This window comes from Corythoichthys intestinalis, chromosome 17, assembly GCF_030265065.1.
Source record: "Corythoichthys intestinalis isolate RoL2023-P3 chromosome 17, ASM3026506v1, whole genome shotgun sequence".
Lineage (NCBI taxonomy): Eukaryota > Metazoa > Chordata > Actinopteri > Syngnathiformes > Syngnathidae > Corythoichthys > Corythoichthys intestinalis.
In genome coordinates this window covers 18685496-18713423 of record NC_080411.1, presented here as the reverse complement: position 1 = coordinate 18713423, position 27928 = coordinate 18685496, and the positions used below count along the sequence as shown (strand labels likewise).

Here is a 27928-nt window from a genome sequence, read left to right as displayed (position 1 = left end):
AAAAGGCGTTATGTGGAAAAGCTTCAGTTTATCCATTCGCCAGGTCCATATTTGATGCCTAAATCGATGTTTTTCGACCCGCTGTCTTCGCCGTCTTTGCCTGACATCTGCTAGCTACCCTGATATTTACAACTATCTTGTCCACACAAAATCAGCCTATTCTCACGAAAGTTTGAAAAACTTTAAGAGCTTGGAGGCTTATAAATACTTCGTTGCTGGTTGGGTGAAACAGGTCCTCGTCCACGAAAATTCGGCAGGAATCTATCTTGTGCTCGGGAAGGTGAGTTACGAAATTTTCAATTCAAAATCTTTTGTTCTTGCAAACATCCACTGTCAAGTCTAATGTATTTCATGTCATTTGTCAATGGAGCTAGGGCTTTTAATGTTTATATGGTTTAGCGATAGCACTCTCACTACATACATATATATTATGTAATAAATATGAAGTGCGATAGCACTACTCCAGATTGTCCCTAGTTGAATTTATTTTTTGGCTTTTGACCTCAATAGTGAAATTGTAAATTAATTGTATGACAACTGTCTGATTATCCCCTTATAATTATATGTTTTCAGGTAGTTCATTCACAACGTCTGAGTGTATGTTGTTGGCGATTAGCCTAGCAATGATCTTAATTGTGGTTGTCAGCCCAAAACCCTCTAAATATATATTAAATGCATCTTACCAGATATAAAATGACTACTACATAATCTGTGTTAGTCATTTGGAGCCCAGTTTTCTCGTCGAATTGCAGCAGTCAATCTCGGTCTCCTCTCCGGGTCTCTCGGAATACGATAAAACTTCAAGTCTCTCCGTCTATCTTCTCTGTTTTTGCAACCGACCGCCACACACGACTTCATGATTTTGATTATTAATGTTAACGAGCAGAAAAACACGCCATAATAGGAGGAATTTACGAAGCGCTAATGCATTAACATGACGAGTATACGGACAACATGGCGCGGGGGCGTGGCTGTGACGTCACGTGAGTAGGGTCTATTCAAGGTAATGCTTGCCAATGTCGTGTACATAGTTATGAGATCACAATTAAGAAAGATGCACATAAAGTTACAATTTTGGTACATTTTTACAAAAATATGGGCCCCTTGGCATTGTTTTGCTTAGGGCCCCCAAATGACCTGGGCCGGCCCTGCACGTCATGATTGGATTTTCGTGAGTGTCGAGTCAATTGTTTATTTAGTTGGAGACTAAAAGGTTAGCTTTCTCTCTCCCTCATCACTTTACTAGTTAAGGTCGAAGGGCCGACGTGGCCTTTGCGCAACGGAGCGGACTCCATTTACCACAATGCATGGCGGGGAGGGAAGAGGGAGGCGGAGTCGGGGAGTTGGAGGAGGCAGACTCGGAGGCGGAGCGAGCGCGCCAAACTCAACGATGAAGAAAGTGCTATAAAGGAGATGGCGGACGTCCAAGCGCTTCAAAATTTTGCTCCCAGACTCAGCTGGAGTGCCCCGCCGGTAGCGAGTCTTCCTCGGGACACTTTGAGTGACAGCACGACCGCTAGCTCTGCTCTGCAACTAACTGGCTAACGCTTAGCTCAAAACAACAACAGACTTAAAAAAAAGAAAGGGGGCCATGGTGGCCAGTAAAGAAAGAGTGGCAATGGGCTTCGTGGTCGCAGGGGTCCTCATGGTGGTGTGCGGGATCGTCCTGGCCATCGTGGGTCCCATCATCATTGACGACCAGATTGTCAAGGTGAGTCTTGCTTGCGCTAGTCGTGCGAACTGCCCTGGACCTGACGGACGCACGCACACGTCAACTCACCAAGTCCACCTACTCAAGCCTGTTTCCTTCAATCTCTCCTCCCTTCGCTGCCTCGTGTATTTTTGCTTTTTGAAGGAAAACGACATATTTCCCCCCCGTCATTTATCAATCAATATAAATACATACAGGGGTGAAAGTGGCTAGAATTTCTTGCTGGAACTCCCCGACGTGAAGGTCACCACGGAGCCAGAAATTGTATTTAATTTTTTTTTTTTTTTTTTTCATTATTTTTTTGGGGGTGGGTCAAACCTCTTAAACTACTGAAATGCAAAGAAAACTGTTTTAGCACAGTTATTTCTATAACACATACAAAAACTGATTTTCTTTCAAAATAGTATTTTTTCAATGATTTGCAAAATAAAATGTAACAAAAACAGCAATAACCCCAACCTCCATCTCCTAATTTTTATTTTCCCTCATTTCCTCACATACTAAATGCCAAATCTCAATTTTAACTGCTTAAGAACATAGGACTTATATTAAAATTGAAGTTAATGTAAACATTTACTTTTTTTAATAATAATAAAGATATAAGTAATGTATATTCAGAAAAATAAGTACAAATTACTTATATTATGCAGAGTGAAATGAAATATACTAGTATTTTGAATATCGCGACTTTTTTAAATCACAAGGAAATGGATAAGTAGCCTAACATGAATGAACAAATATAAGTCCAAAGTTCACATTGACAGCTAAGATGTTCTTAACCTCCCCATCAGAGCAAATAAAAATAAATATGACAAAATAGGCCTCCTCAACCCTCTCATTGCTCTTAAAGATTTGATCCATTTTATGTTGCATTGCCCTTTTTTTGTCGCATCAATTCAACTTTTTTTTTTTTGCTGTTCCAGAAAACATGCACATTTGAACCAATCAGAGCTATCTCTGCTGATCACATGTCAGTATGTCAGCCAATTGAACGGATCCAGGAGTTTTGCTTTCCTGCGTGCATTCGCACATTAACGTGACTCATCATCGTCAGACTCGGATAACTGCATCAGATGGGGAAACCTCCATGCCGTCCGTGGAATAAAATAAATAATAAATATTGGTGGAAACGGATTACACTACACAAGCACTTTATTATGCTTGTTTTTAACACTTGTGTATGTAAATCTGATGTTGGTAGATTATTTTCTTCTTGGAGATGAAATGCATGTGTGGTAGCCTAGCATTTTTTTTTTTTTTTTTTTTTACATAGCGTTTTGACAGTTGCCGTCATATTTTCGGAATAAAAGCACTGTGTACCGGAACAGGATTCCGGCCCTCAATCTTATACTAGAACAGCATTCCAGCCCTGAATCTTATGCCGGAACTGCGTTCTGGCCCTGAATCTTTACCGGAACTGCGTTCCTGACCGTTCTGGCCCACTTTCACCCCTGTATATATATGATTTGGCCGATATTTGTCTGCCCAGTTGGGTGAAGGAAACCCCCGACAATAGGAAATCCAATTATCGTCAAAGACATATAAAAAAATGTCAAATGAAAAGACGTGACAACAGGGAAGAAAATCATTCCTATTTTGACAGCCAAAAGAGCAGCGCTGTTCATTTGGATGATTTCCCCCCATTATTCCGTCCCAGCTGCAAAAACACTAGTGGGTGTTCATCAGGGGTGAAAGTGGCTAGAATTTCTTGCCGGAACTCCCCGACGTAAAGGTCGCCACGGAGCCAGAAATTTTGTTTATTTTCTTTTTTTTGGGGGGGGGGGGGGATCCAAACCTCCTAAAACTACTGAAATGCAAAGAAAACTTTTGGCACAGTTATGTCTATAATACATACAAAACTGATTTTCTTTCAAAATTGTATATTTTCAATGACTTGCAAAATAAAAGTTAACAAAAACAGCAATAACCCCAACCTCCATCTCCTAATTTTTATTTTCCCTCATTTCCTCACATACTAAATGCCAAATCTCAATTTTTAACTACTTAAGAACATAGGATGTATATTAAAATTGAAGTTAATGTAAACATTTACTTTTGCTTCTGCTTTTTTTTTTTTTTTTTTTAAATAATAATAAAGATATACAGTGGGGAGAACAAGTATTTGATACACTGCCAATGGGTTTTCCCATTGGCAGTGTATCAAATGTATGTTACTGTAAGTAACATACATTCAGAAAAATAAATACAAATGACTTATATTATGCAGAGTGATATAGAATATATTTTGAAGATCACGCAAACATTGACTTTTTTAAATCATAAGGAAAGTAGCCTAACATAAATGAACAAATATAAGTCCAAAGTGCACATTGAAAGCTAAGATGTTCTGAACCTCCCCATCAGAGCAAATAAAACTAAATATGATAAATAAGCCTCCTCAACTCGTTCCTTGCGCTTAAAGATTTTCTGATTTTTCTGTTGCATCGCCCTTTTTTGTCACATCAATTCAACAAACTTTTATTTTTCTGCTGTTCCAGAAAACATGCACATTTGAACCAATCAGAGCTGACCATCTCTGCAGATCACATGTTAGTACGTCAGCCAATTGAACAGATAAATGAGTCCAGGCGTTTTGCTTTGCTGCGTGCATTCGCACATTGATGTGACTCATCATCATCAGACTCATATGACTGCAGCAGCTGGGGATACCTCCATGCCGTCCGTGGAATAAAATAATATCGGTGGAAACGGATTGTGCTACACAAGCACTTTATCATGCTTGTTGTTAACACTTGTGTATGTAAATCTGATAATGGTAGATTTTTTTCTTCTAGGAGATTAAATGCATGTGCAGCAGCTTAGCATTTTTTTTTTTTTTTTTTTTAAGGTAGCGTTTTGACAGTTGCTGTCATATTTTTGGAATCAAAGCACCGTGTACCGGAACAGATTTCCGGCCTGAATCTTATACCGGAACTGCATTCCTGCCCTGAATCTTACACCGGAACTGCGTTCCTGACCGTTCTGGCCCACTTTCCCCCCTGGTGTTCATAACAATCGAGTTGAGGCCAGGCGCGTCACTAGACTTTATTATACAATACTGGGGCACTGGCGAGCGAGCAAAAACTTTTTTTCATCACTTTCTATCATAAAAAGTCAAATAGCACTTTAAACTATGTTTCTGTAAAGAAAAAAAAGTCACTTTTACTTTTTTTGGGGGGGGTTGTTTTTGTTTTTCAGCCATCAGTATTTAAAATCAAAATTGGGACATCCCTTGTTGATAGCAGATTTGGGCAGAGTAGCCAAAAATGTTACTCAAGTAAGAGTAGCCTTACTTCAAAATAACATTACTCAAGTAAAAGTAAAGGTAGGCTTCCAAAAAAATGTACTGAATTACAAGTAAAAAAGTATCCAGTGAAAACAATACTCAAGTATGAGTAACATTGTGAGTAAATGCTTATTTTTGTTTGATATATATATATATTTTTTAAACAATGGTATTTTTTTCTCTCAGCACAAACTTATCTATATGAACTGCTGTTATAATGATACTGTACAATAACCCATAGGCCAAAGAAATACAAACAAAAAACATTGAATTCCGGCAAGACAGAAATGAAGCATTATTAGTCCAAAGAGCATGAGTGCCCTTTAGTGGAGAAAATAGTTCCTAGTTTGAATAATGAATATGTCTGACTGGTGTAATGGATTCATGTTATTATTGTTGCAACGTCACATTGGTGAAATAATTAGTGCTACTCTTGACATCGCTGGCAAAAGAATGTAAATCCAATATGTAGAATAAACAGGAAAAATGTAACGACTGTTGTGTAGCGTAGTAAGAGTAACCTTTTTTCTTCACAAATCTACTCAAGTAAAAGTAAAACGTTTGGCTTAGTAAAAGTACTCTTAGAAGTAGGGTTGTTCCGATCATGTTTTTTTTGCTCCCGATCCGATCCCTATCGTTTTAATTTGAGTATCTGCCGATCCCGATATTTCCCGATCCGACTGCTTTTTTTTTTTTTTTTTTTTTTTTTTTTTTTTTTTTTTTTTTTTTTTTTTTTGCTTCCGATTCAATTCCAATCATTCCTGATAATTTTTCCCGATCGTATACATTTTGGCAATGCATTAAGAAAAAAATGAATAAAACTCGTACGAATATATACATTCAACATACAGTAAATAAGTACTGTATTTGTTTATTATGACAATAAATCCTCAAGATGGCATTTACATTATTAACATTCTTTCTGTGAGCGGGATCCACGGATAGAAGGACTTGTAATTCTTTGACTTTGTATATTGTGACTAAATATTGCCATCTAGTGTATTTGTTGAGCTTTCAGTAAATGATACTGTAGCCATTTAACTATTCTGCCCAAATGCATGATGGGAAGTGCAACCATGACTGTGCGTAGTGAAACAAGTTGATATATCTTCTCTGCGTTGGGAAGTAACATAGGGTGTTAAGGAAAAGATCAACCACTACCGTTTTTCCCCTCATTGCTTCCCACAATATTTCTGATTGTTGAGAGAGGGATTTTAAAGCTTTGGCCAATTATAAAGAGGCTCCAAAGACTGCCAAAATTCTCTCTACTCATTTTATGCTGCCTGTTAGCTCTATATAGACCCTACCCACCAACGTCACAAAATCACGTGATCGCTGTATTGTTCCGCCCCATTGTCCGTCATTTTGTGTCTGTATTATCAATGGTCTCAATTGATCGAGCAATTTATAATGCATTTCATGGAAGACCCGGTGCTTTCGGATGCCGTAAACTCACTGGATGCGTTGCATAAAATGCGCTATGTGGAAAAGCTTCAGTTTATCCATTCGCCAGATCCATATTTGATGCCTAAATCGATGTTTTTCGACCCGCTGTCTTCGCCGTCTTTGCCTGACCCTGATATTTACAACTATCTTGTCCACACAAAATCAGCCTATTCTCACGAAAGTTTGAAAAACTTTAAGCGCTTGGAGGCTTATAAATGCTACGTTACTGGTTGGGTGAAACAGGTCCTCGTACACGAAAATTCGGCAGGAATCTTGTGCTCGGGAAGGTGAGTTACGAAATTTTCAATTCAAAATCTTTTGTTCTTGCTAACATCCACTGTCAAGTCTAATGTATTTCATGTCATTTGTCAATGGAGCTAGGGCTTTTAATGTTTCTATGGTTTAGCGATAGCACTCTCACTACATACATACGTGTATGTTGTCGGCGATTAGCCTAGCAATGATCTTAATTGTGGTTGTCAGCCCAAAACCCTTTAAATATATATTAAATGCATCTTACCAGATATAAAATGACTACTACATAATCTGTGGTAATCGTTTGGAGCCCAGTTTTCTCGTCGAATTGCAGCAGCCCATCTCGCTGTCCTCTCCGGGTCTCTCGGAATCCGGTAGAACTTCAAGTCTCTCCGTCTATCTTCTCTGTTATTGCAACCGACCGCCACACACGCCTTCACCATTTTCATTATTAATGTTAACGAGCAGAAAAACACGCCGTAAATAGGAGGAATGTACGTAGCCATAACAGGTAAACACGATGTGTTGACGGACAATTGGGCGGCACCAGTCAGGAGGGCGGAGTTGTGACGTCACGTGGGTAGGGTCTATACAGATAAAACGGCGCCATTATAGAGTGAATGCGATAATGCGTGAGTGGGTCGTGCAGCGCATGCGTTAACCTTGATTAATTAAAAAAAAAAAAAATTATTATTGCCGTTTACGCGATATATTTGATAGCCCTACTTTAAGCCAAAACTAAAGACTCAGACATTTTGTCTGTAACGTTAAATACAATTAGAAAACGATTTAATTATAAAATATACATATATTAAAAAAAGGCATGTCCGATATTTTTTTGCCAATTCCGATACTTTGAAAATGACATGATCGCCGATCGATCGGGTCATCTATACTTAGAAGTACATTTTTTCTCCAAAAATTACTTCAGTAAATGTAACTTGTACTATCCACCTCTGGTTGATAGTCAATTCACCTCTGCTCATCTACTTACAACTCCCTCCCGTCCCCTTATAGTTCCTCCACCTCCATACACTTGTCTGTCCCCCTCGCTCGCCTCAGCACCATGGGGAGCGGAGCATTCAGCCGCTCTACTCCCCGGCTTTGGAATTCACTACCACCCGACCTCAGAAACACAGACTCACTCCCCCTTTTTCAATTCAAACTCAAAACTCACCTGCTCAGACCCGCATATCCATTATAATCCCTGATTACATTGTGTTTTATTGTTCTGCTAATTATTTTCATATATTAGTATTTTATTGATTTGAACGTTCTATACTTAATTATTTTTACTGTTTTTAGTCTTTAATTTGTCTCATTGTTTGTTTGTTTTCAATAATTGTACGGCGAGTTCGAGTGCCGGAAAGGCGCCGTCAAATAAAATTTATTATTTTTATTATTACTATTATTACTATTAACTCTCCTTCACCTCTGCTGCTCTACTTTGTCTGGACAGAAATGAGGACATATCACTGGAACTGTTATGCAATTAGTCTGTGTTTCTCAACTGGTAGGCTGTGACCTAAAAGTTGTTTATGTTGCCTAGGTAGGTAACCCAGTTTACCTCTGTCATTCCTCCTTGCCGATTTATCCTTTCTGCGAGCACATAACTTTCTAATATCCATTTGCAAAAGTAATGATGTTTGAGTCAAATATAATATATATATATATATATATATATATATATATATATATATATATATATATATATATATATATATATATATATATATATACACATCTTGTTACAGATTACAGGGACAGCAATAACAATTAAAATGCTTGCTAAAATGCTGTAAATTATGATGAGCGCACATATACAATTATTAGGGGTTTTATCCCATAAGATAATTCAAACATTGATTCTGTTATAAAAATATACATTCTATTAAATAGCAATAACTAGCGTCAATAATGATACAGTTCAAGTACCACATATCATATGAACACAATTAGAGCTGAAACGAATACTCGAGCAACTCGAGTAACTCGAGTTTAAAAACTGATCCAAGTAAGTATATTCACCCCGAGGAATCGTTTAATTTTGCCAGCTCTAAGCATCACATTTTGCCCAGACTACTTTTAATGCGGGACAACGCGCTGACGTCACATGCGTAGAGGAAGAAGCAATAAAAAATAAAAATAAATAAAAAACTTACCGCAGCCGACAGCCGCTACAAACTACGCCGACATCGCTAAAAACTACGCCCGCATGATGCTAGTTTGGTACTGGTAGTGTCCGATGCGTCTCATAGATATCGCATGCATTTAGGACTAGATGCGAAATGACAGACTCGGCCGCGTCTGGCCAGCGTTAGTAAACAGCCGCCATCTTTAATCAGTAGACTTCTCATCGCTAATAAATATAACGTTACTGTCCATCGCTCACGTAACGTTAGCCCTTCGGAGGTCTAGGTTTCTATTGATTATGACCACTGTCGATGCGTGGCTAACATGTCTTACATACAGGCTTTATTTAATCTGTAAAAACAGCGCTGTAGAGTGATGAGGGTGTAAAATTAAAACACAATAAAGCTAACTGTCAGTTTTAGCTCAGTAGTCATTGCTGAATAAATGTGCTCCAATACAGCAGGTATCATACATTTATTTTGAACACTGCAAAAACTCAAAATCCTACCAGTACTCACAGTTTAGACCAGGGGTGTCCAAACTTTTTGCAAAGGGGGCCAGATTTGGTGTGGTAAAAATTTGGGGGGCCGATCTTGGCTGACGTCCTTTACGTAGAATGATATATTTAAGCAAATTTTAGCAAGCCAGCTGTGTGTCACATTTGCTGTATTATTATTTGTAATTAATAATTTCAACAATCTCTCAACTAGCCTTTGTGGCGTTCTCCTGCGACTCTCGGGCTCTTGTGAAATACTGCTGCTGTATGTAAAATTAAACTAGCTTCAAGTTGCTTCAATTTCTCGCTACGCATCTTCCCTGTAATCTTGTTGTACATGTCAGTGTGTCTTGTTTGGTAATATCGCCTCACGTTGAACTCTTTAAAAACAGCGACTGTCTCTTTGCAAATGAGGCAGACACAGTTGTTGCGTATTATAGTGAAGAAATAGTCCAGTTTTGACCTATCCTTGAAGGGTCGGCCGTCACAGTCAACTTTCTTTTTTTTGTTTAGTGTCGCCATTTTAGAAAATTGGGATTAAAGGGTCACATGGGGTAATGTTGCCTAGAGTGCTGCTGCCTTTTAGTGGGTAAATGAGGAGTAGCATTTAGTGTGTAAGCTACTTCATATGCTGGTAGCACTACTGCTGACCAATTTATTAAATCAGTGTGCGGGCCAGACGTTATTGTTTTATCACAGAGGCTAGGGGCCGGATGAAATTTGACCACGAGCCGCATTTGGCCCCCGGGCCGGACTTCGGACATATCTGGTTTAGACTAACTTAAAACTTAAAAATACCTTGACACAAATGGAAATTAAATTGAAACACGTGGGAAAAACACGTAGCTTTCAATTGATGTGTGTTATCAAGCGTAATTACATTTTTAGGTAAGAAATATGTTGTTGTTGTTTTTTTTATAAGATCTAGAAGTTTTTTGAGTGAAAGCAGTGATTTTTTTTTTTTTCTAGTCACATCTTAGATGCAATTGTTGGCTGTTTTCATCAATATACATCGAAAATATAGACACTGATTGACTGAAAATGGTTCAATATTGGATTAAATGTCTTTTTTTCTCATTTATATTTATAATTGCTCTTTACCTAAAAAAAATATATATATATATCCAATTAATCGATATAATTTTCAGTCGATTACTCGATTACTAGAATATTCGATAGCTGCAGCCCTAAACACAATATTAGACATAGCTCTTGAGTGAGAGCCTGTCACTCGCATTTAATTGTCATTGTATTCATAGCCAGCTGGCTCAAAGGCGGCAGCTAATCTGCTACTTCAATTTGCAACCAGAGTAGTTTACCTCAGTTAACTTGCCTGATACATAAAGTTGAACCATTTAAATTTACAATTCATGGGCATAGGTGTCCAACACACAACAACACAGAGGTAAAAACGAACAACAAGGATGGGCATTTTATCTGGCACTAATCTGTAAAGCGGGTGGGAAGATGCCATGTGCTCCGTCGACTGTATGATTGGCAGTTTGGCACACGCGCTGTAATAGTGATGCTGCATTCACATGTTGTTGGAGTCATCCAAAAAAATGATTCTCTATTATATGGTCTCTATAAAAATCGTCAAACAGTCACTCACTATCGATGGAGCGTTAAAATAGGCTACTCTTCTTTGTAGCAACCATGTTCTCATCCCACATGACGACTTTACAACACATCAGAACAATTTTCCAACTTGGGAACTCTGATCTCCCGACAAAGTTGAATGCAGCATATCTCCCGAAGGTGCTACGCGGAAGTGTCAACTCATATGCCTATCACAGCCAAAGTTATGTGCACATATTACCATATTAAGGAGCCATGTGCAGATTGTGTAATAGGGAGTCAATAGAGTAATATGACCATGTTTAATAGGTCCATTCTGAAGATGATGCTGTGTAGACTTAAAATTCAAAACTTTATTACTTTACTTATTATTATTACCATTTTTACTGGCAAAATTTGTACTGGGGCACTGCAGATCAATACTGGGGCATATGCCCAAATGAAATATATCTGGCGAAGCCCATGGTTAAAGGAAAAGCTTCGGCGCGGGCTCACCATCTAATCTTATTTGACATTGTGTCAAAAATGCAAAAAGTGGCAACGAGAGCGCTCTTGTGACTCCAGAACACGGTGATCGACCCCGAGAATGAGATGTCGTACCACATGTGGAAGGACATGCCGGTGCCGTTCTACATGTCCGTCTACTTCTTCAATGTGCTCAACCCTAAGGAGGTCCTCCAAGGCGAGAAGCCCATGCTGGAGCAGCGGGGGCCCTATGTGTACAGGTCAGAGGTCCTTTCCTTTTCCGCCAAATCCTCATTTGATATCCTTGCTAGCGTTTCACCGATACGGCCCTAAAATGACGTTGTGAGTATTATCGATAAACATGCCGATGCCATGTGGCGCATACTCTTCAAGATGTAGTTTCTAGAGGTCGGTCGCCCTACCCGAGATGGCGGCCGTTAAAAAAGGAGCACGCATCGCACCTCCTAAGACAATGATAAACATCCATGTAGTACTGCAACGATTAATCGATTAACTCGAGTATTCGATTAGAAAAAAAGATTCAAATTAAGTTGGGCTATCAAAATTATCGCGTTAACGGGCGGTAATTAATTTTTTAAATTAATCACATTAAAATATTTGATGCAATTAACGCACATGCCCCGCTCAAACAGATTGAAATGACAGCACAGTGCAATGCCAACTTGTTACTTGTGTTTTTTGGAGTTTTGTCGCCCTCTGCTGGCGCTTGGGTACGACTGATTTTATGGGCTTAAGCACCCATGAGCATTGTGTAATTATTAACATCAACAATGGCGGGCTATTAGTTTATTTTTTGATTGAAAATTTTACAAATTTTATTAAAACGAAAACATTAAGAGGGGTTTTAATATAAAATTTCTATAACTTGTACTAACATTTATCTTTTAAGAACTACAAGTCTTTCTATCCATGGATCGCATTAACAGAATGTTAATAATGTTAATGCCATCTTGTTGATTTATTGTTATAATAAAGTACTTATGTACAGTATGGTGAATGTATATATCCATCTTGTGTCTTATCTTTCCATTCCAACAATAATTTACAGAAAAATATGGCATATTTTATAGATGGTTTGAATTGCGATTAATTACGATTAATTAATTTTTAAGCTGTAATTAACTCGATTAAAAATTTTATCCGTTTGACAGCCCTAAAATTAAGATTTGCTGCTTCAAGTATTTGTTTAATTAAAGTGGCGCTGTAATGGTTTATTTTGAAAGTGTTTGCCTTATTTTATTGATTTGGATGGAAACCCTGCCCTCTAGTCTGCCTCATTTCACATGGCTAAATCCAGCTGCTCCCTGTTAAAACCAACGTAATCTAAGTTTTTGTTTGAGGTAATGTTTTTTTAATGCATTCGTAATTTAGTTTCTAGGTATATTTAGCCGTTTTTTTTTTTTTGTGGGAATATGTGTCTAAACCATTTGTTAAAAGCATTGTAAAAAAAAAAAAAAAAAAGTGAGCATTTTATAGCATTTAAGCTAGCAGACTTTTGTTATTTAAGTTAGCCAATTGTCCTTTTGTTGTACGTAGATCCTCATTTATTTATTATATCGTTTGATGCTCAGGTATTTTAATTTTTCATGTTCCTCATCCGATTACTCGATTATTCGAACGAACTAGTTCATCGATTAATCGACTAATAAAATAATCGATAGCTGCAGCCCTACATCCATATGCACGGTGTCCAATCATCCTCCTGATGTGAATTGAAATAAGTTTATCACTAGTAGATGTCCAGTCCATTTGAAGCGGGAGGGCGGTTCGTCGGCTGCCACCCTCCCGCTTCAAATGGATCGGACATCTAATGGCAGCTAGTGAGTATGCAGAGATTTAGTCTTAAACGAATGTAGATTTTTTTTACTAAAAATCGCGTTAACGGCGCAGCGTCGGCCGATACTGGACGGCCCGGTATCTGATTTGGCTGCCAGAAACTGTGATGGGTGCAATGCTAATTTATACAAGAGGAAATGTGTGGCTGTGACGTGATAAAACTGTGCGTGTGTAGGAAACATTGCCAGAAGGAGAACATTACGTTCCACGCCAACCACACGGTGACGTACCGAGAGAAGCGCAGTTACTTCTTTGAGCCTGGCATGTCGGCGGGCAACGAGTCGGACGTGGTCACCATCCCCAACATGTTGGTGCTGGTAGGTAGCGTGCGTGCGTGTGTGCTGGGCGACTTTGGCCGGAGCCCACTGCTTTTTTTTTCCCCACGCCGGTCAGGGCGCGGCGATAATGATGGAGAACCTGCCGTTCGCCGTGCGTCTGATGATCAGCGCCACCTTCAAAACCTTCAAGGAGGGCCCCTTCCTCACCAAGCCCGTGGGCGAGCTGATGTGGGGCTACGACAGCGACCTGGTGGACTTCCTCAACAAGTACCTGCCCGGCACGCTGCCCGCCTCTGGGAAGTTCGGCCTCTTCAGCGAGGTGAGTTGTCTGTCCGTCCGCCAGCCCAGGGCCACGCGACCAATGCTCTTTTTTGCCTGTACAGTTCAATAACTCGGACACAGGCCTTTTCACCATCTTCACGGGAAGGGACGACATCCGCAACGTGCACAAGGTGGACTCGTGGAATGGACTCACCCAGGTAGGGGTCGACGGCCAGAGCCGGCGGTCCGCGACACCTTCTTATGATCCGTTCCATTTGGGCTGGCTTTTCAGTTGAACTACTGGCGCACGCCTCAGTGCAACATGATCAACGGCACGGCCGGTCAGATGTGGCCCCCCTTCATGACCCGGCGCTCCACGCTGCCATTTTACAGTCCGGACGCCTGCAGGTGGGAGTGCGGGCGGGGTCACCCTAACCCCTACCGACGCACTGACTCTCCTCCTTTGACCCTCCCAGGTCCATGGAGCTGGTGTACCAGCGTTCGGGCAACACCAAGGGCATCCCGTTGTACCGGTACGTGGCGCCCAAGACGCTCTTCGCCAACAGCAGCGACTACGCCCCCAACGAGGGATTCTGTCCCTGCCGCCAGTCGGGTTTGCTCAACGTCAGCAGCTGTCGACAGAGTAAGCGGCCGTCTTATTGGAGCGTGCTCCCTCCTAACCCCTAACCGGTCGGAGGCTGGCGTGCCTGTCGCTTCCAAAGTCGATGGAATTTCCTTTCAATTTAATGAGGATTGCTTTAATGGAGAGGAAGGAAATGGCTATAGGCCCTCATTTCCTCAATCTCCCCACATTCTTGTACACTCTAGCTCCGTTGCACCCCAACCCCCCTTCTTCTTTGGCTTTGCTCCAAAATCTGTGAAAGACTGACACCTATTGAAAATGCATTGGATTTCTTTCTTTCCAATGACGGAGGGGAAAAAATTAGACTGCTTTTCAAACTTTAAGTCCCAAAAGATCTAGCAAATAGGCGGAGGTTTGCTGATTTGCCAAAAGTCAGTTTATCACAAATCAAAACGTGGGGGGGTTAAACTTTATCGGTCAGCCAAGTGCCACTAAATGGAAAATGGCTGAGATATCGGGCGGGGCTGGGGCTGCTAATACAGTGAGGAGCAGAAGTATTTGCACCCCCTTGTGATTTTGCAAGTTCACCACCTTAGAAAATACGTAGAGGTCTGAAATTTCAATCATAGATGCGTTTCCACTCATCGTGACGTAATCTAGAAATAATCCAGAAATCACGTTGCATGGTTTTTAAAATGATTTATTTGTAATTTACTGGGGTTCATAGCAGGGGTCGCGTTAACCGAATGTTTTCCGTCGTTGACCGTTTTTTTTACAACGGTGACGGAAAAAACTGAAGTCCATCTGTCATTTTGACAGCTTGCAATTCACACCCCAGACCACAGGGTGGCGAGTGGGCATATTAATTAGCTATTGTCTCTGTTGATGCATGACGTCGTTGGCCTTACTCGGAAAAATGTCAAGGCAACTGAGTGTCCGAAGTTTCTTCAAAAAGCCCCAAAACGACGATGGTGTTGTTAAAAGAGGTGAAAAAAGAGGGACTGATGCAGTGAAGGATGACAACGAATCAAGTGAATCGCCGGTTCACTCCTCACTGCGGCGAGCAGTTGAAAACACCGACAATTACCAAGAAGGGCAGAATTGGTAACACGGTGAAAGCGGCATAAAGCCAAAAAAGCGGACCAGACTAGCCAGAGCCTGAAATTATTTCAAGGAAAATATGGAGGGTGCCACCACTGTGTGTACTCTTTTTGCTAAGCTGAGCTCGCATACCACGGTAGCACATCGGCTATGACTGAACCCAGATGTATTTCGGAAGACAACAGGAAACAACAAGCTAGCGGATTGTAAGTCCATACAACTTTCTAACGATTTAAAAAAAAAATAAATTGGAAGTTGCCTTTATGTGCGTCGTATCAACGTGCATTTGTATTTAATAATAATAATAAATTTAAAATACATATATATATATATATATCCTGTATATACATAATATAATAAAATAAAATATAATAAATAAATATAATATAATAAAAATATATATGGAAACACAGTACTGGCCTGCTTACTGTAATTCATGACTGCACTAATGTTAGTTACCTTATATTATAAATTATTATTGTATTATTGTGTATATACATATTGTGACTGCATCAAGATATAGTCATTTAAAAAATTTAAGTGACTGGTAAAAATAAGATTATGACCGGATTTTTTTGACCCTGTCAGTCAAAATGACAGACAACGAAAAAATCTAGCGCAACCTCTGGTTCATAGGTATTTGTACCCCTGAGAATCATCAATAATTTTGACATTCAAAGAGTTGTCAGTCTACCTTAAAAAAAAGTCCTTTACCCTATGAGTAACCACCCACCCACAACCCGTTTGAGCTCATTATTGTTTCCTGTGCACCCCACAGTCAGTCATAATCCAACTGCTACCATTGGTAAGAAAAGAGCTTTCGAAAGACACCCGAGAAAAAAATTGTTGTGCTCCACAAAGCTGGATAAGGCTATGGGACAATTGGAAAGCAGCTTGGAGAGAATAAATCAACAGTTTGGCAATTGTTAGAAAATAGAATAGTCTACCTCGGACTGGGGCTCCAGGTAAAATCTCTCCTCATGGGCCATCACTCATGATGAGAAAAGTGAGGGCTCAGCCTAGAACTACACGACAGGAGCTGGTCAATTACATGAAGACAGCTGGATGTATAGTTTCAAAGGCTACCGTCAGTACAACACTATGGTGCAATAGTTCAAAATCATTTATTGCTTAGAAGATTCCTCTGTTGAAGCCAGTACATGTGAAGGCCCGTCTAAAGTTTGCCAGGGACCGTCTGAATGATGCAGAGGGGTCATGGGAGAAAGTCATGTAGGCAGATGACACCAAAGTAGAACTTTTTGGTCCCAACTTTACTCGTCGTGTGTGGAGGAAAAAGAAGAATGAGTACAGTCCCAAGAACACCATCCCCACTGTGAAATATGGGGGTGGAAACTTCATGCTTTGGGGCTGCTTTTCGGCAAAGGGTACAGGACGACTGTACTATATAAAGCAGAGGATGAAAGGTGAAATGTATCGTCAGATTTCGAGCCACAACCTGCTTCCCTCAGTCAGTGACTTGGAGAGGAGTCGTGGTTGGATCTTCCAACATGAAAATGATGCGAAGCACACAGCCAAGCTGACCAAGGAGTGGCTGCATAAAAAGCATATTAAGGTTCTGGAGTGGCCTAGCCAGTCTCCAGAACCCAATCCAATAGAAAATCTTTGGATTTACTTGAAATTTCGTGTTTCTCAACAGCAGCCCCGAAACCTGACAGATCTAGCGAAGATTTGTGTGGAGAAATGGGCCAAAATCCCTGTTTCCATATGTGAAAACCTGGTGAAGAACTACAGAAAGTGTCTGACCTCTATAATTGTTAACAAAGGCTTCTGCACGAACTATTAGCACTAGGGTTGTTCCGATCATGTTTTTTTGCTCCCGATCCGATTCCGATCGTTTTAGTTTGAGTAACTGCCGATCCCGATATTTCCCGATCCGATTGCTTTTTTTTGCTCCCGATTCAATTCCAATCATTCCCAATAATTTTTCCCGATCATATACATTTTGGCAATGCATTAAGAAAAAAATGAATAAAACTCGGACGAATATATACATTCAACATACAGTACATAAGTACTGTATTTGTTTATTATGACAATAAATCCTCAAGATGGCATTTACATTATTAACATTCTTTCTGTGAGAGGGATCCACAGATAGAAAGACTTGTGACTTTGTATATTGTGACTAAATATTGCCATCTAGTGTATTTGTTGAGCTTTCAGTAAATGATACTGTAGCCATGCCCAAATGTATGATGGGAAGTGGAACCATGACTGTGCGTAGTGTTACCAATTGATATATCTTCTCTGCGTTGGGAAATAACATAAGGTGTTAAGAAAAAGATCGATTGCTACCTTGCCTCCCCACATTGCTTCCCATGATATTTCTAATCGTAGGGAGAGGGATTGTAAGGCTTTAGCCAATTAAAAAAAAGGCTCCAAAGGCTGCCAAAATTCACTCTACTCATTCTACGCTGCCTTTTATCTCTCTATATAGGTAAAACGGTGCCATTACAGATTGAGCGCGACAATGCGTGAGTGGGCCGTGCAGCGCATGCATTAATTGCGTTAAATATTTTAACATGAAACATTTTTTTAAAAATTCATTACCGCCGTTATCGGGATGAATTCGATAACCCTACCTTAAGCCTAAGCTAAAGACTCCGGATGAGTGTAACATATTATGTCTGTAACGTTAAATACAATTAGAAAACGATTTAATTAAAAAATATATATATATTTAAAAAAGGCATGGCCGATATTTTTTTGCCGATTCCGATACTTTGAAAATGACGTGATCGGACCCGACATCTCTAATTAGCACTGATCTTCTCAGGGGTACAAATACTTATGAACCCCAGTAAATTACAAATAAATTATTGAAAAATCATACAATGTGAGTTCTGGATTTTTTTTAAAAAGTGAACTTGCAGAATGACAAGGGTTACTAATACTTCTGCTCCTCACTGTATATTGACGACGAAGTCAAAGCGGACCATTGCAAAAAGCAGCTTTTTTTCCACTAGCCGGGCTTTTGATGGCTTGTCATCCTTCAGATTCTCCGGTCTTCATTTCGCACCCTCACTTCTACAACGCCGACCCCGTCCTGCTGGACTTTGTGCGAGGACTGGATCCCGACGAGGACCGCCACGGACTCTTCATCGACATCCATCCGGTGAGGCCCGTCCGCCGGCCGCTTTTATCGCCGTCCAGATAACGCGTCCGCTTTATGGCGCTGCCCTAAAATGTGTCAGCAGATAATTAGGCCGCGTTGTTCGTCGACTTTGTGTTTTAGGTCAGGGCCATTTTGTTTCTTTCCAATCATCATGAGGTAAACATAGAGTGTCTCGAATTGTACAAGAGCACCTTAAGGGCCAGCCAAAATAAAAACAACAGTGAGCGACTGGTCGCCACCAGCTGAAAGGGAGCCAAAGGCTGACTTTATGGTGGCGTTCAACACGCACGCTTGCGCTCCGTGTTTGGAGATGTCTGATAAGGTAATTGGTTAATGCGTTTACTGCCTCATTCCCATTTAATGACTTCAATGAAATGGCCGGACAATTCCGAGAGGCCGCGATGATGATTTATCTTTAGTCCGACCAATTGGCGTGCAAAGTCATGTTAGGACATTGGTTATTATGGAGGAGGGGAAGCCAGTCACCTGTAAGCAGCGTGTCGAGACTCCGTTTAGGATTTGGCTACAACACGAATCAGTCAAATGAATGCCCTAAAGTCACTAGCCGACCGATCAAAAAGACGGCGTACCAATGTGGACGACGGGAACACCTCCACGGTGAGATTTGCGCACGGACGAGGACTCTCTTTGAAACCCGGGTATGTTTTCACAACGGTCCGAACGCGGAACAGAAGTCACGTTGACGAGCGAAACATGTGCAAAGCGGCGGGCAAAACAGGAAGTGGCAATCGAGTGCCTTCCGATCTCACAATTGTGTGTCGTAGGCAGCTTTTGTCTCCTTTTGTCTGTCCCGCGTGCGTCGTTAACCCTGGGGCGCTTTTGTCTGCTTTCAGCTCACGGGCGTCCCCCTTAACGTGTCCATCCGCCTGCAGCTCAACCTTTACATCAAGCGGGTGTCAGGAATTACGTACGACCCTTTCCCTCTTGTCTTCAAAGACTTCCTGTTTGCCAGCTCGCCGCCTAATTTTTTCTCTTTTTTTTCGCATGCGGCAGCGAGACGGGGAAGCTCCCGGAGACCATCATGCCCATGATCTGGTTTGAGGAGGTGGGCACCTGAACAGCGGGAAACGCTTCCCTCCCCACTTTGTATTCTCGCTGCGTTTTGACGGCTTTTTCCTCTTCAGAGCGGCTACATCGATGGGCCAGTCCTGGACACCTTCCACACCAACTTGGTGGTCCTGCCCGCCATCATGGAGGCCACGCAGTACGGATTCATTGCCGTCGGCGTGGTGATGGTTGTTGTCGCCGCGCTGGTCAGGCGGTTGCTCAAGAAGGCAGGCACGCCGCTCACTCCGCGCCAAAAAGCCCGCTTCGGCTCACGTGCGTTTGTCTTGCAGGCTTCTTATAAAGCGTCGCACCAGGGCAACGGTGCTCCGGAGAAGAGCACACAGGGGCCGTCAGGTGGGTGGCTCCATTTTCTAACCTGTCTCAATCGTTCCGCTTATTGGCGGTCGACGTGTTTTGGAAGCCGGCGTGCGCCCTTTTCGTCCGGCACTAAGTCATCGAGGGTAAGGCCAAAACTGTTCCCCGCTCGCTTCCTGTGGGCTAATGTGACGGAAACGTAAGGCAAAACAGACGTCTGGTAGTTTTTCCCCGGAAGGCCTTCGTCAGCGGCGGCCCTGTTTGAAAAATTCTTTTGCCCGTCGTACTTAAAAAATGCAAAGAACAGAAGCTGCGAATGACAACAAAAGTGCATAAATAAGCCTCGTCCTAACGGCCACATTCTTTCTTTGCAGAAAAGTGAAGAGGGCAGCACGTGGAACGCTCCCAGAGGACAAAAGCGCGGACCGACCGGCCGGCCCGCGCTCACGCACGCAATTCCGGCGGCCTTCTACCTTCATGTCGAGCTTCCCGTTTTTTAAACCGGGGGCCGCTTTTGGAATCCATGTTAGTAAAACAGAAAGGTGGTCTCGACAATGCTGTGCTGTGTTTGTGTTATTTTTTCAGGATGATGTTTATGACGATCAATAAACTTGTTAAATGTACAGAAGGAATTTGTCCTTGTTATCAATGCAGATTAGCGCCTGTAGGTCAAAGTCCGCGTTATGTCACGAGTCGAAGAAAAAGGAGACGCTTGGTGCTTTGACGGAACGGAAGTCTGACCGTCACATAAGTCAATCGTTCATTAACAGTTCCAAACTTAGGGGCTGCCGTCATATCACTAGTCTGGCGGAAAGAATCCATTGAAAAAAAGCCCATTTTCATTTTTCAGATGTATGACTGGGGAGAAAAAGTAATAAAAGGCAATACAGTATTACCAGCAAGTGGCTGTGATACGGTAGCCACTTTATCAATGCCAGTACCATTTTTTAGCCAATCAAATGGTCATACATTCATCCGTAGCCATTTTTACAGCTAGTCTTATAAGTATGTGTGGCCTGACAAAATGTTTTTGATCTTTAAATTTGATTTTGCCAATGATTAGGTGTCGCATAAATTAGTAACACTAAATACTCTCATAGGAGTGTCATTTATTCTCTGATACCATACAGCTATTTATTTTGGAGTATTGCTTTTTGGCCACCATAAATGAAAGCGCCGGACGAGGGATCAGCGCACATGGCTTGTGGAACTCTTAACAATGCTGGGCAGGCATCCATTCATCAGTTTGATGCTAATTGAAATGAGTTTATCTCATCACTTATGACTTCCAACTCACTTGAAGTGGGAGAGTGCCACCAGCCTTCCCACATCTAGCGGATAAGATGTTTGGCGCTGTCAATGGCACATTATGAGTATTTGATTTGAATTTAGAGGTTCCATTTTTAAGTGCAAATTTTAAATTTGAAGATGACAGTGCCATTCAAGATCAAATGAAAAACTCCTTCAAACTATTGGGCACCCAATAGGCAAACTAGAAATGAAAAAAGTGGGGTTTCATGGAATGAGATGTCAACAGACCTTTTTCTTCGGGGTAGAATATGACAACAGCTCTGAGTACGAGTGTGGGACGACAGTATACGTAATGTTCAGGCTGTAAGGTGCCACCCACCAAATTTGACATGAAAATAGCATTTTTTCATCAATAAATGGCACCAGACTTTAAGTCACAGCTGTCCTCACTGTATTATGGGAAATGAACACCAAAAGATATAAACCCGGTGACACTTAATTTGACAGCGGCATCATAAGACAGTCATTATTTTGACATGACACTGTCATTAGCATGAATGAATGCTTATGACCGATGTCATTTAGCCTCATCCGGCAAATGATCTCACTTTTGAATGGAATTAAAAGATCCGCTGAGATGGACATCAATGGAGTTAGTGACAAAATTTGCCAGATGACATCTGTCATAACTCATACCCATGAGTGTCATGACGTTGCAGTCAAATAAAGGGTTATCTATTAATACAAATAAATCAACAAATGAGCCGCACTGGACTATAAAAGCCAAAAGATTCAAAACTAGGATAAAAGTAGCATCATATTCCAAAAATGAGGTACTTCTCTTTTAAAATTAATGACAGCAACAGCAATATTTGCCAACAGCATTTCTACTAGGGCTCACTTTAATACAAAAAACATAGAAATTGTCATTTATCAGTGTAAAAACACAAGCATTTGAATGATCTCGAAGTCAGGGGGAAAAAATCGGCATCTGGACCTCCCTAATTTCGTCTTCTCAGGAAAAAAAAAAGTTGTTTTTTATACCCTCCAGTTTTAGAAATCTCACCGCTAAAGTACTTGGACAATTTGCTTGAACGTGAGGGCCAACAAAAGCTAAAGAGTCGATCGTCAGATATTTAATCAAGGATAAGAAAAACGAGACAGGAGTCACTGGTTGCTCCTGCGACTCTTCTTGCGACTCTTCTTGGAGCTCTTGTCGGGGCTCTTGGAGTGGCTGCGGTGGCGGTGGCCGCCGCTGCTGCGGTGATGAGCGGCGGGCGGCGACTTGGAGCGGTGCCGGCGCTCCCGGTGGCGCCTGGGGCTCTTGCTGCCACGGCGCCGCTCCCGCTCTCTCTCCCGGCGGGACTCGAGGGGGCTCCGCCTGGCCTTGGGGGAGCGGCTGCTCCTCCTGCGGGGCGAACGGCTGCGCCGGTGGCGGCTGGGCGGCGGCGAAGAGGCTGGCGGCGGCGAGGAGCGGCGGTAGGTCCCGCGCCGGTGCGGCTCTGGGAGTCTGTCGTCCGGGTCGCGCTCGTCCTCGTCGTCTTCATCGTCGTCCTCATCGTCGCTGCTTTCCACTTCGTCCAGGTCCTCCTCCAGAGCGCTGATGCGCGGCTCCAGCATCTCGGCCTCCTCCAGCACCTGGCGTTTCTGCAGCCGCGGCAGGATGATGTCGCAGACGCGCTCTGAGTGGAGCAGCTCGTGGACGAACTCGTCGACGTGCACGATCTGGAATTCGCCGTCGCGGTTCTGGCTTTTGATCTTGCGGTAGTCGTTGTAGAGCGGCTCCAGGTACTTGTAACAGTCCACGGCCGTGCCTGTCAGGCGCATGTACATGGCGCCGAGCAGGCGCACGTACTTGAAGTCCTCGTTCTTGATGAACTCCACGATGATGTCCTTCTCGGGCTGGATCTGCAGCAGTTTGAGCACCAGGCAGAGGAACGGCGTTGGCTTGATGTTGCCCCCGAACACGCCGCCCACGTACTTGAGCTCCATGGCCTTGTCCACCACCAGCTCGGCCGTCAGCCCGAAGCACTCCTCCTTCCAGTACTTGCACTCGTAGATGCGCGTGCGGATAATCTTCTCCACCAGGTACTGCGGGTTGGTCCCGTGGATGCTATTAGCGTCTTTCACCGTCCTGTTCGCCATTTTGCTACCGGAGCCGACGGAAGGAAACTGTTCGTCCTCTTCTTCTCGGACTTCCGCCTCGTGTCGAATGGAGCGCCGCCTACTGGTCCGTAGTCAACCAATGTCTATTTTCCGGAGTCGACAAATTCCATTTTCCTTCGCCTCGTTATAGAACGACGAGCGTTAGCGATCGGAACATAGTATATCGTCACCATAGTCAGAATAAACACGCACCGCCGAATTCACGTGAACTTGTTTCATTTCATCTTGTCGCACTTCCGGTTCGGCGACCGACGCCCACCCGGGTTCGCTCGTCAAATGTAAAACAATGAAAAAAAAACGCACATTCGTCGTCAGTCCAGCTGAAATGGGTTTTCACCATGTGACTTTACTTATTTATTTTTTTTATTTAAACATAAAATTACTTTCGAATCCGTTAGGACGCTCTTCTTCGTGTGTCCTTCTTCTTCGTGGGTTGCTCTTCTTCTACGGGTGCGGCGAGCGTTCAGAGTATAATCAAAATGGCTGCTGCAAGGTTACTAGCGCGTTCGGCTGTCAGAGCGTCCTCCTTGCCCTCCCGGGTGCTGGGGGGCCCTCACCTCGGTCCCCTTCGAGTCCCAGTCCCGCCGGTGGTACCGCTCAGCCGCGGCATGGCGGCTGGAGGTGAGTGCCGAGACGCGAATGACAAAAGAACGGGGACTTGACGGACGGCCGCCCGCCTACAAGGACGCGGCCGAAGCCGTCAAGTCTTTGCATGACAAAAACAATACTTTACCACTTTCATTACACGCCCGTCTTCACGTAAGATTTTTTTTTATTGGGGGGGGGCGTGTTGGGATTAAGCTAACTAAAAGCAATTATATTCCATTGGCGGATGTTTTTCATTAAACCTTCAGGAAATGATGATTATATTTGATTGAAACCTGCGTTTGTACAGGAAAATTTCGTAGTGTCTAGTAAGGTCACACTTACAGGGCGCCAGCCTGCGACCAAACGGTCGCATTTTGCGACTAAAAGCCAGTACGAGTACTATTTTTCATCTACATGCACATGCTCGACCAGTACGACAGACTATAAGGGCCAAAATAAAAACCAATAATAGGGAATGGGACGTACTACGTCATTGTTTGGACGCGCCTCCATGCTGGCAATATGATTCACTTCCGGGTCGGCAGACTCAATGCGGATTGTAACGTGTGGTCGTGCTAAGCTAACTCTTTCGGTGTTTTAGAAAGAAATTATGGGTGTGTATTGTTGTGTTACCGGGTGCAACAGCTTCTCCTACGACTAAAAAAAGGGCGAGGAAAACTGGACTCACTTTTCACCGTTTTCCTGCATGGAGGACCAAATATCAGATCGCGAAGGCACGACTGATGGCTGGATTGCAGCGGTTCGTCGGAAAAGCATTTCTTATGATCATATTTCTGCTGGAATGAGAGTATTCCCCTCATCTCTACTCTTGTAAGTTGAACGATTTATCCGTTTTGGTTTCAATACGGTTTTTTTTGTGTGTTTTTTTTTTTTACTGTTGTGTAAATCTGCCTCGGTAGCAATGCTAACCTACTCCTCCTCCCCTACCTGTTGTGTTACTAGGAAAACCTGCATATGAAATGCTGACAACACATCCCGATTGGTCACCATATCTCTTCTTGGGTTATTCTGAGGTCAGGCGCACCACATCGGAGCGTTATGAGAGGTTGGAAAGGCGAAGAGTGCACGCTGAAACTTCAGTTTGCTCTGCTCTTACAAACACGATCCTAAGTGTTGTTGTGAAAAGTCAATAAAATATGAATACCAAAACATGACTTGAACAACTTCTTGACAAACTGTAACTGCTTGTTGTTTACTTCAGGTCTTCATAATAAACAGGTGTAATAATTACAAAGTCAGGTGACTCTATTTTGTTATTCTATTTGGAATATGCATTGACAATTTTTGGACAGTGTTGTAGACAAGAACTGGGACTGATAAGTTGCAATAGATTTATTTCAAGTAATGCAATTTCTCCAATACGATATTTTAATTGACAGTTTAAAATCTTTAAATTAGTGCAAACAAGGCCCACCCTCTGACGGTGGCAGCAAATATTATATAATTATAAGTAATACACAAATACAAGATCACAACAAAACCTGTATTTTTTTCAAAGCAGTTAAAAAACATCCAGTGGCCTTAGGTAAATAAAGGTGTAAAAATATGTACTTTACAGTTCTTGCATTTCTATTTTAGGTATTGCAACTTTTCCAACACTATTTGAATTGACAGTCTAAAGTCTCCATAAGTGCAAATAAGAATATTATAATTTAAAAATAATAATAGAATATATAAATTCAACATTACAATGAAACGTGTCTTTGTCAAAGTGGTTTAAAAAATAATAATAATAATACGTCACTGGCCATAGTTAAATAGCCAGGCAGAATAAATATGTGCATTACAGTTCTTGCATTTTCACAAGTTAAAAGCCCGCAGTTCATCGACGAGAAGGGCAGACCCAGATGGCGTCTGCAGCAGGGGCTTGTTTGAGTCCGACACAGGACAAATGGAACCACTCCATTGAACAAATTTTCTTTGTCAAATGATCCAAGAAGAGAGATGGTGACAAATCGGGATGTGTTGTCAGCAGGTTTACCTAGGAATACAACAGGTAGGTGAGTCGTAGTAGGCGAGCATTGCTACCGAGGCAGATTTACACAACGGTGTAAAAAAAGAAAAACGTATTGAAACCAAAAGTGGATAAATCGTTCAACTTACAAGAGTAGAGATGACAGGAACACACTCTCATTCCAGCAGAAATATGATCATAAGAAATGCTTTTCCGACGAACCGCTGCAATCCAGCCATCCGTCGTACCTTCGTGATCTGATATTTGGTCCTCCATGCAGGAAAACGGTGAAAAGTGAGTCCATTTTTCCTAACCCCTTTTTTTGTCGTAGGAGATGCTGTTGCACCCGGTAATGCAACAATAAGCACCCATATTTTCTTTCTAAAACACCGAAAGAGTTAGCTTAGCACTACCACACGTTACAATCCGCATTGACTCTGCCGAACCGGAAGTAAATCATATTGCCAGCATGGAGGCGCGTCCAAACAGTGACATAGTACGTCCCATTCCCTATAGTAAATGAATAAATAAAAAGACAAGATTAAAGTCGTACTTTTGCTATGAGGAAAAAAATATATGAAAAAAAAATCGTAATATTACTTGGGGGTAAGCTGCTAAGCACTTTATTTACATGTAAACTGGGAGCTACGTTGAAGCATTAGATTATAAATCATTCTATGGATACTAATTTGATGTAGAACCCAAATATTAAGGATTACTTCATTTGTAAAACCGATTCTACAACACAAGATGCCTTCAATATTGTTGATTTTAACAGAGGCGGCAACGTGCTCCGTAAAGTACGTAGCTGCTCATTGGGATGCATTACTCCTACGTAATATGATTTTTATTCTCGTGATAGTATGAGAGAAAAGTCAAACTAGTATTACTACGAGAATAAAATGTCAAATTACCAGTGAGCAAAATGTTAACCAAATGTCTAAGCATAAGTTTTTAGTTTTATGCATTTGTTCTCAAAGTATTTATCGGATAAACGGTGATAGTTAGAGGAAAACTTGTCATCGAGCATTTCGTTTTACAGTGTGCGCCCCTAACATTTTTAGTTAGGGGCCACTGTGCTCCTAATGAAGTATGTTAGTCTGGATCCCCGAGTTGGAGGTCATATTGGGTGGGATTTTCGAGACGTTGATCGCTTTAACAACAAATTGGAACGGATTAGCTGGTTTTCAAAGTGTCGGCAGAGTCGTTGTTTCTGACAGAGTGCGCTCGTTCCTCTGTGCGCGCGGCAGGAATTCCCACGGACGAGGAGCAAGCCACAGGCCTGGAGAAGATCATCATGAAGGCCATGAAGGAGGGCACCGTAAGAACGCTGTCGCACGCTCGCTCGCTCGCAGTTTCATCCCTAGTAAGCGGGTGACGTGTCTTTTAGGACCCATACAGCATGATGAAGCCCAAAGAGTACGCCGGCTCCAAAGCCGACCCTCACCTGGTGCCCTCCATCACCAATAAGAGGATTGTGGGATGCGTGTGTAAGTCACACTGGTTCGCCACTTCCGGGTACCCTTGACTTAGGTACGTGTCTTTTGGCAGGTGAGGAAGACAACACAGCCGTGGTTTGGTTCTGGCTCCACCAGGGCGAAGCTCAGCGTTGTCCTTCGTGTGGCTCTCACTACAAACTGGTGGCACACGAGCTCCCCCACTAGGACGCGCCATCCTTCGGGCGTCGCTCCGGTAACCCCCGCTAACGCGCCCATGAGCAACATCCCTCTAGTTCTTCTGCACTCACGCCCTCTCCTCTTTTCTCATCCGAACCCTCGGCGGAACTCGCTCGTCAATGTCGTTCCGACGGTAGAAGCGGCTTTTCCATCTCGAACTCGTTTGATGCATTTCACACTCTAGATGTCGAGTGATGCGTGCCCTTAAAATGTATCCTCAATAAAATCTAAAATAGTAAACATTTGTCTCGATGTGTGTGTCATTCTCCTCATCGAGGACCACATTTTCCTATTGTTGGATCA

At 42.3% G+C, this 27928-nt stretch overlaps 3 protein-coding genes and 1 long non-coding RNA gene across 5 annotated transcripts; 3 read left to right on the top strand and 1 right to left on the bottom strand.

Annotated features, from left to right (window-relative positions):
* The first annotated feature begins 1351 nt into the window (after positions 1 to 1351).
* Positions 1352 to 20584, top strand: scarb1 (scavenger receptor class B, member 1). The gene is made up of 13 exons (XM_057819111.1): positions 1352 to 1711; positions 11470 to 11630; positions 13403 to 13544; positions 13621 to 13824; positions 13889 to 13984; positions 14059 to 14174; positions 14243 to 14409; positions 18468 to 18586; positions 19441 to 19514; positions 19601 to 19652; positions 19732 to 19881; positions 19945 to 20008; positions 20344 to 20584. Exons 1-13 carry the CDS (start codon positions 1592 to 1594, stop codon positions 20349 to 20351), a joined length of 1473 nt encoding a protein of 490 aa, XP_057675094.1. The 5' UTR covers positions 1352 to 1591; the 3' UTR covers positions 20352 to 20584.
* A 1520-nt stretch (positions 20585 to 22104) lies between these two features.
* prpf38a (pre-mRNA processing factor 38A) lies at positions 22105 to 23822 on the bottom strand. Its single transcript, XM_057819136.1, has one exon. The coding sequence runs from the start codon at positions 23363 to 23365 to the stop codon at positions 22388 to 22390; it is 978 nt and encodes a 325-aa protein (XP_057675119.1). The 5' UTR covers positions 23366 to 23822; the 3' UTR covers positions 22105 to 22387.
* Position 23823: 1 nt separating this feature from the next.
* Positions 23824 to 27861, top strand: LOC130905608 (cytochrome c oxidase subunit 5B, mitochondrial). Of its 2 annotated transcripts, XM_057819165.1 has the most exons (5): positions 23824 to 24007; positions 27200 to 27270; positions 27340 to 27439; positions 27501 to 27641; positions 27763 to 27861. In XM_057819165.1, exons 1-4 carry the CDS (start codon positions 23866 to 23868, stop codon positions 27611 to 27613), a joined length of 426 nt encoding a protein of 141 aa, XP_057675148.1. In that variant the 5' UTR covers positions 23824 to 23865; the 3' UTR covers positions 27614 to 27641; positions 27763 to 27861. The 2 variants fall into 2 exon arrangements, with proteins under 2 accessions (XP_057675148.1, XP_057675147.1); XM_057819164.1 differs by having other exon boundaries at positions 23825 to 24007; positions 27501 to 27819.
* On the top strand, positions 24027 to 25149 carry LOC130905616 (uncharacterized). The gene is made up of 2 exons (XR_009061122.1): positions 24027 to 24805; positions 24938 to 25149. It is a non-coding gene; the product is annotated as an uncharacterized LOC130905616 (long non-coding RNA).
* Positions 27862 to 27928: the final 67 nt, after the last annotated feature.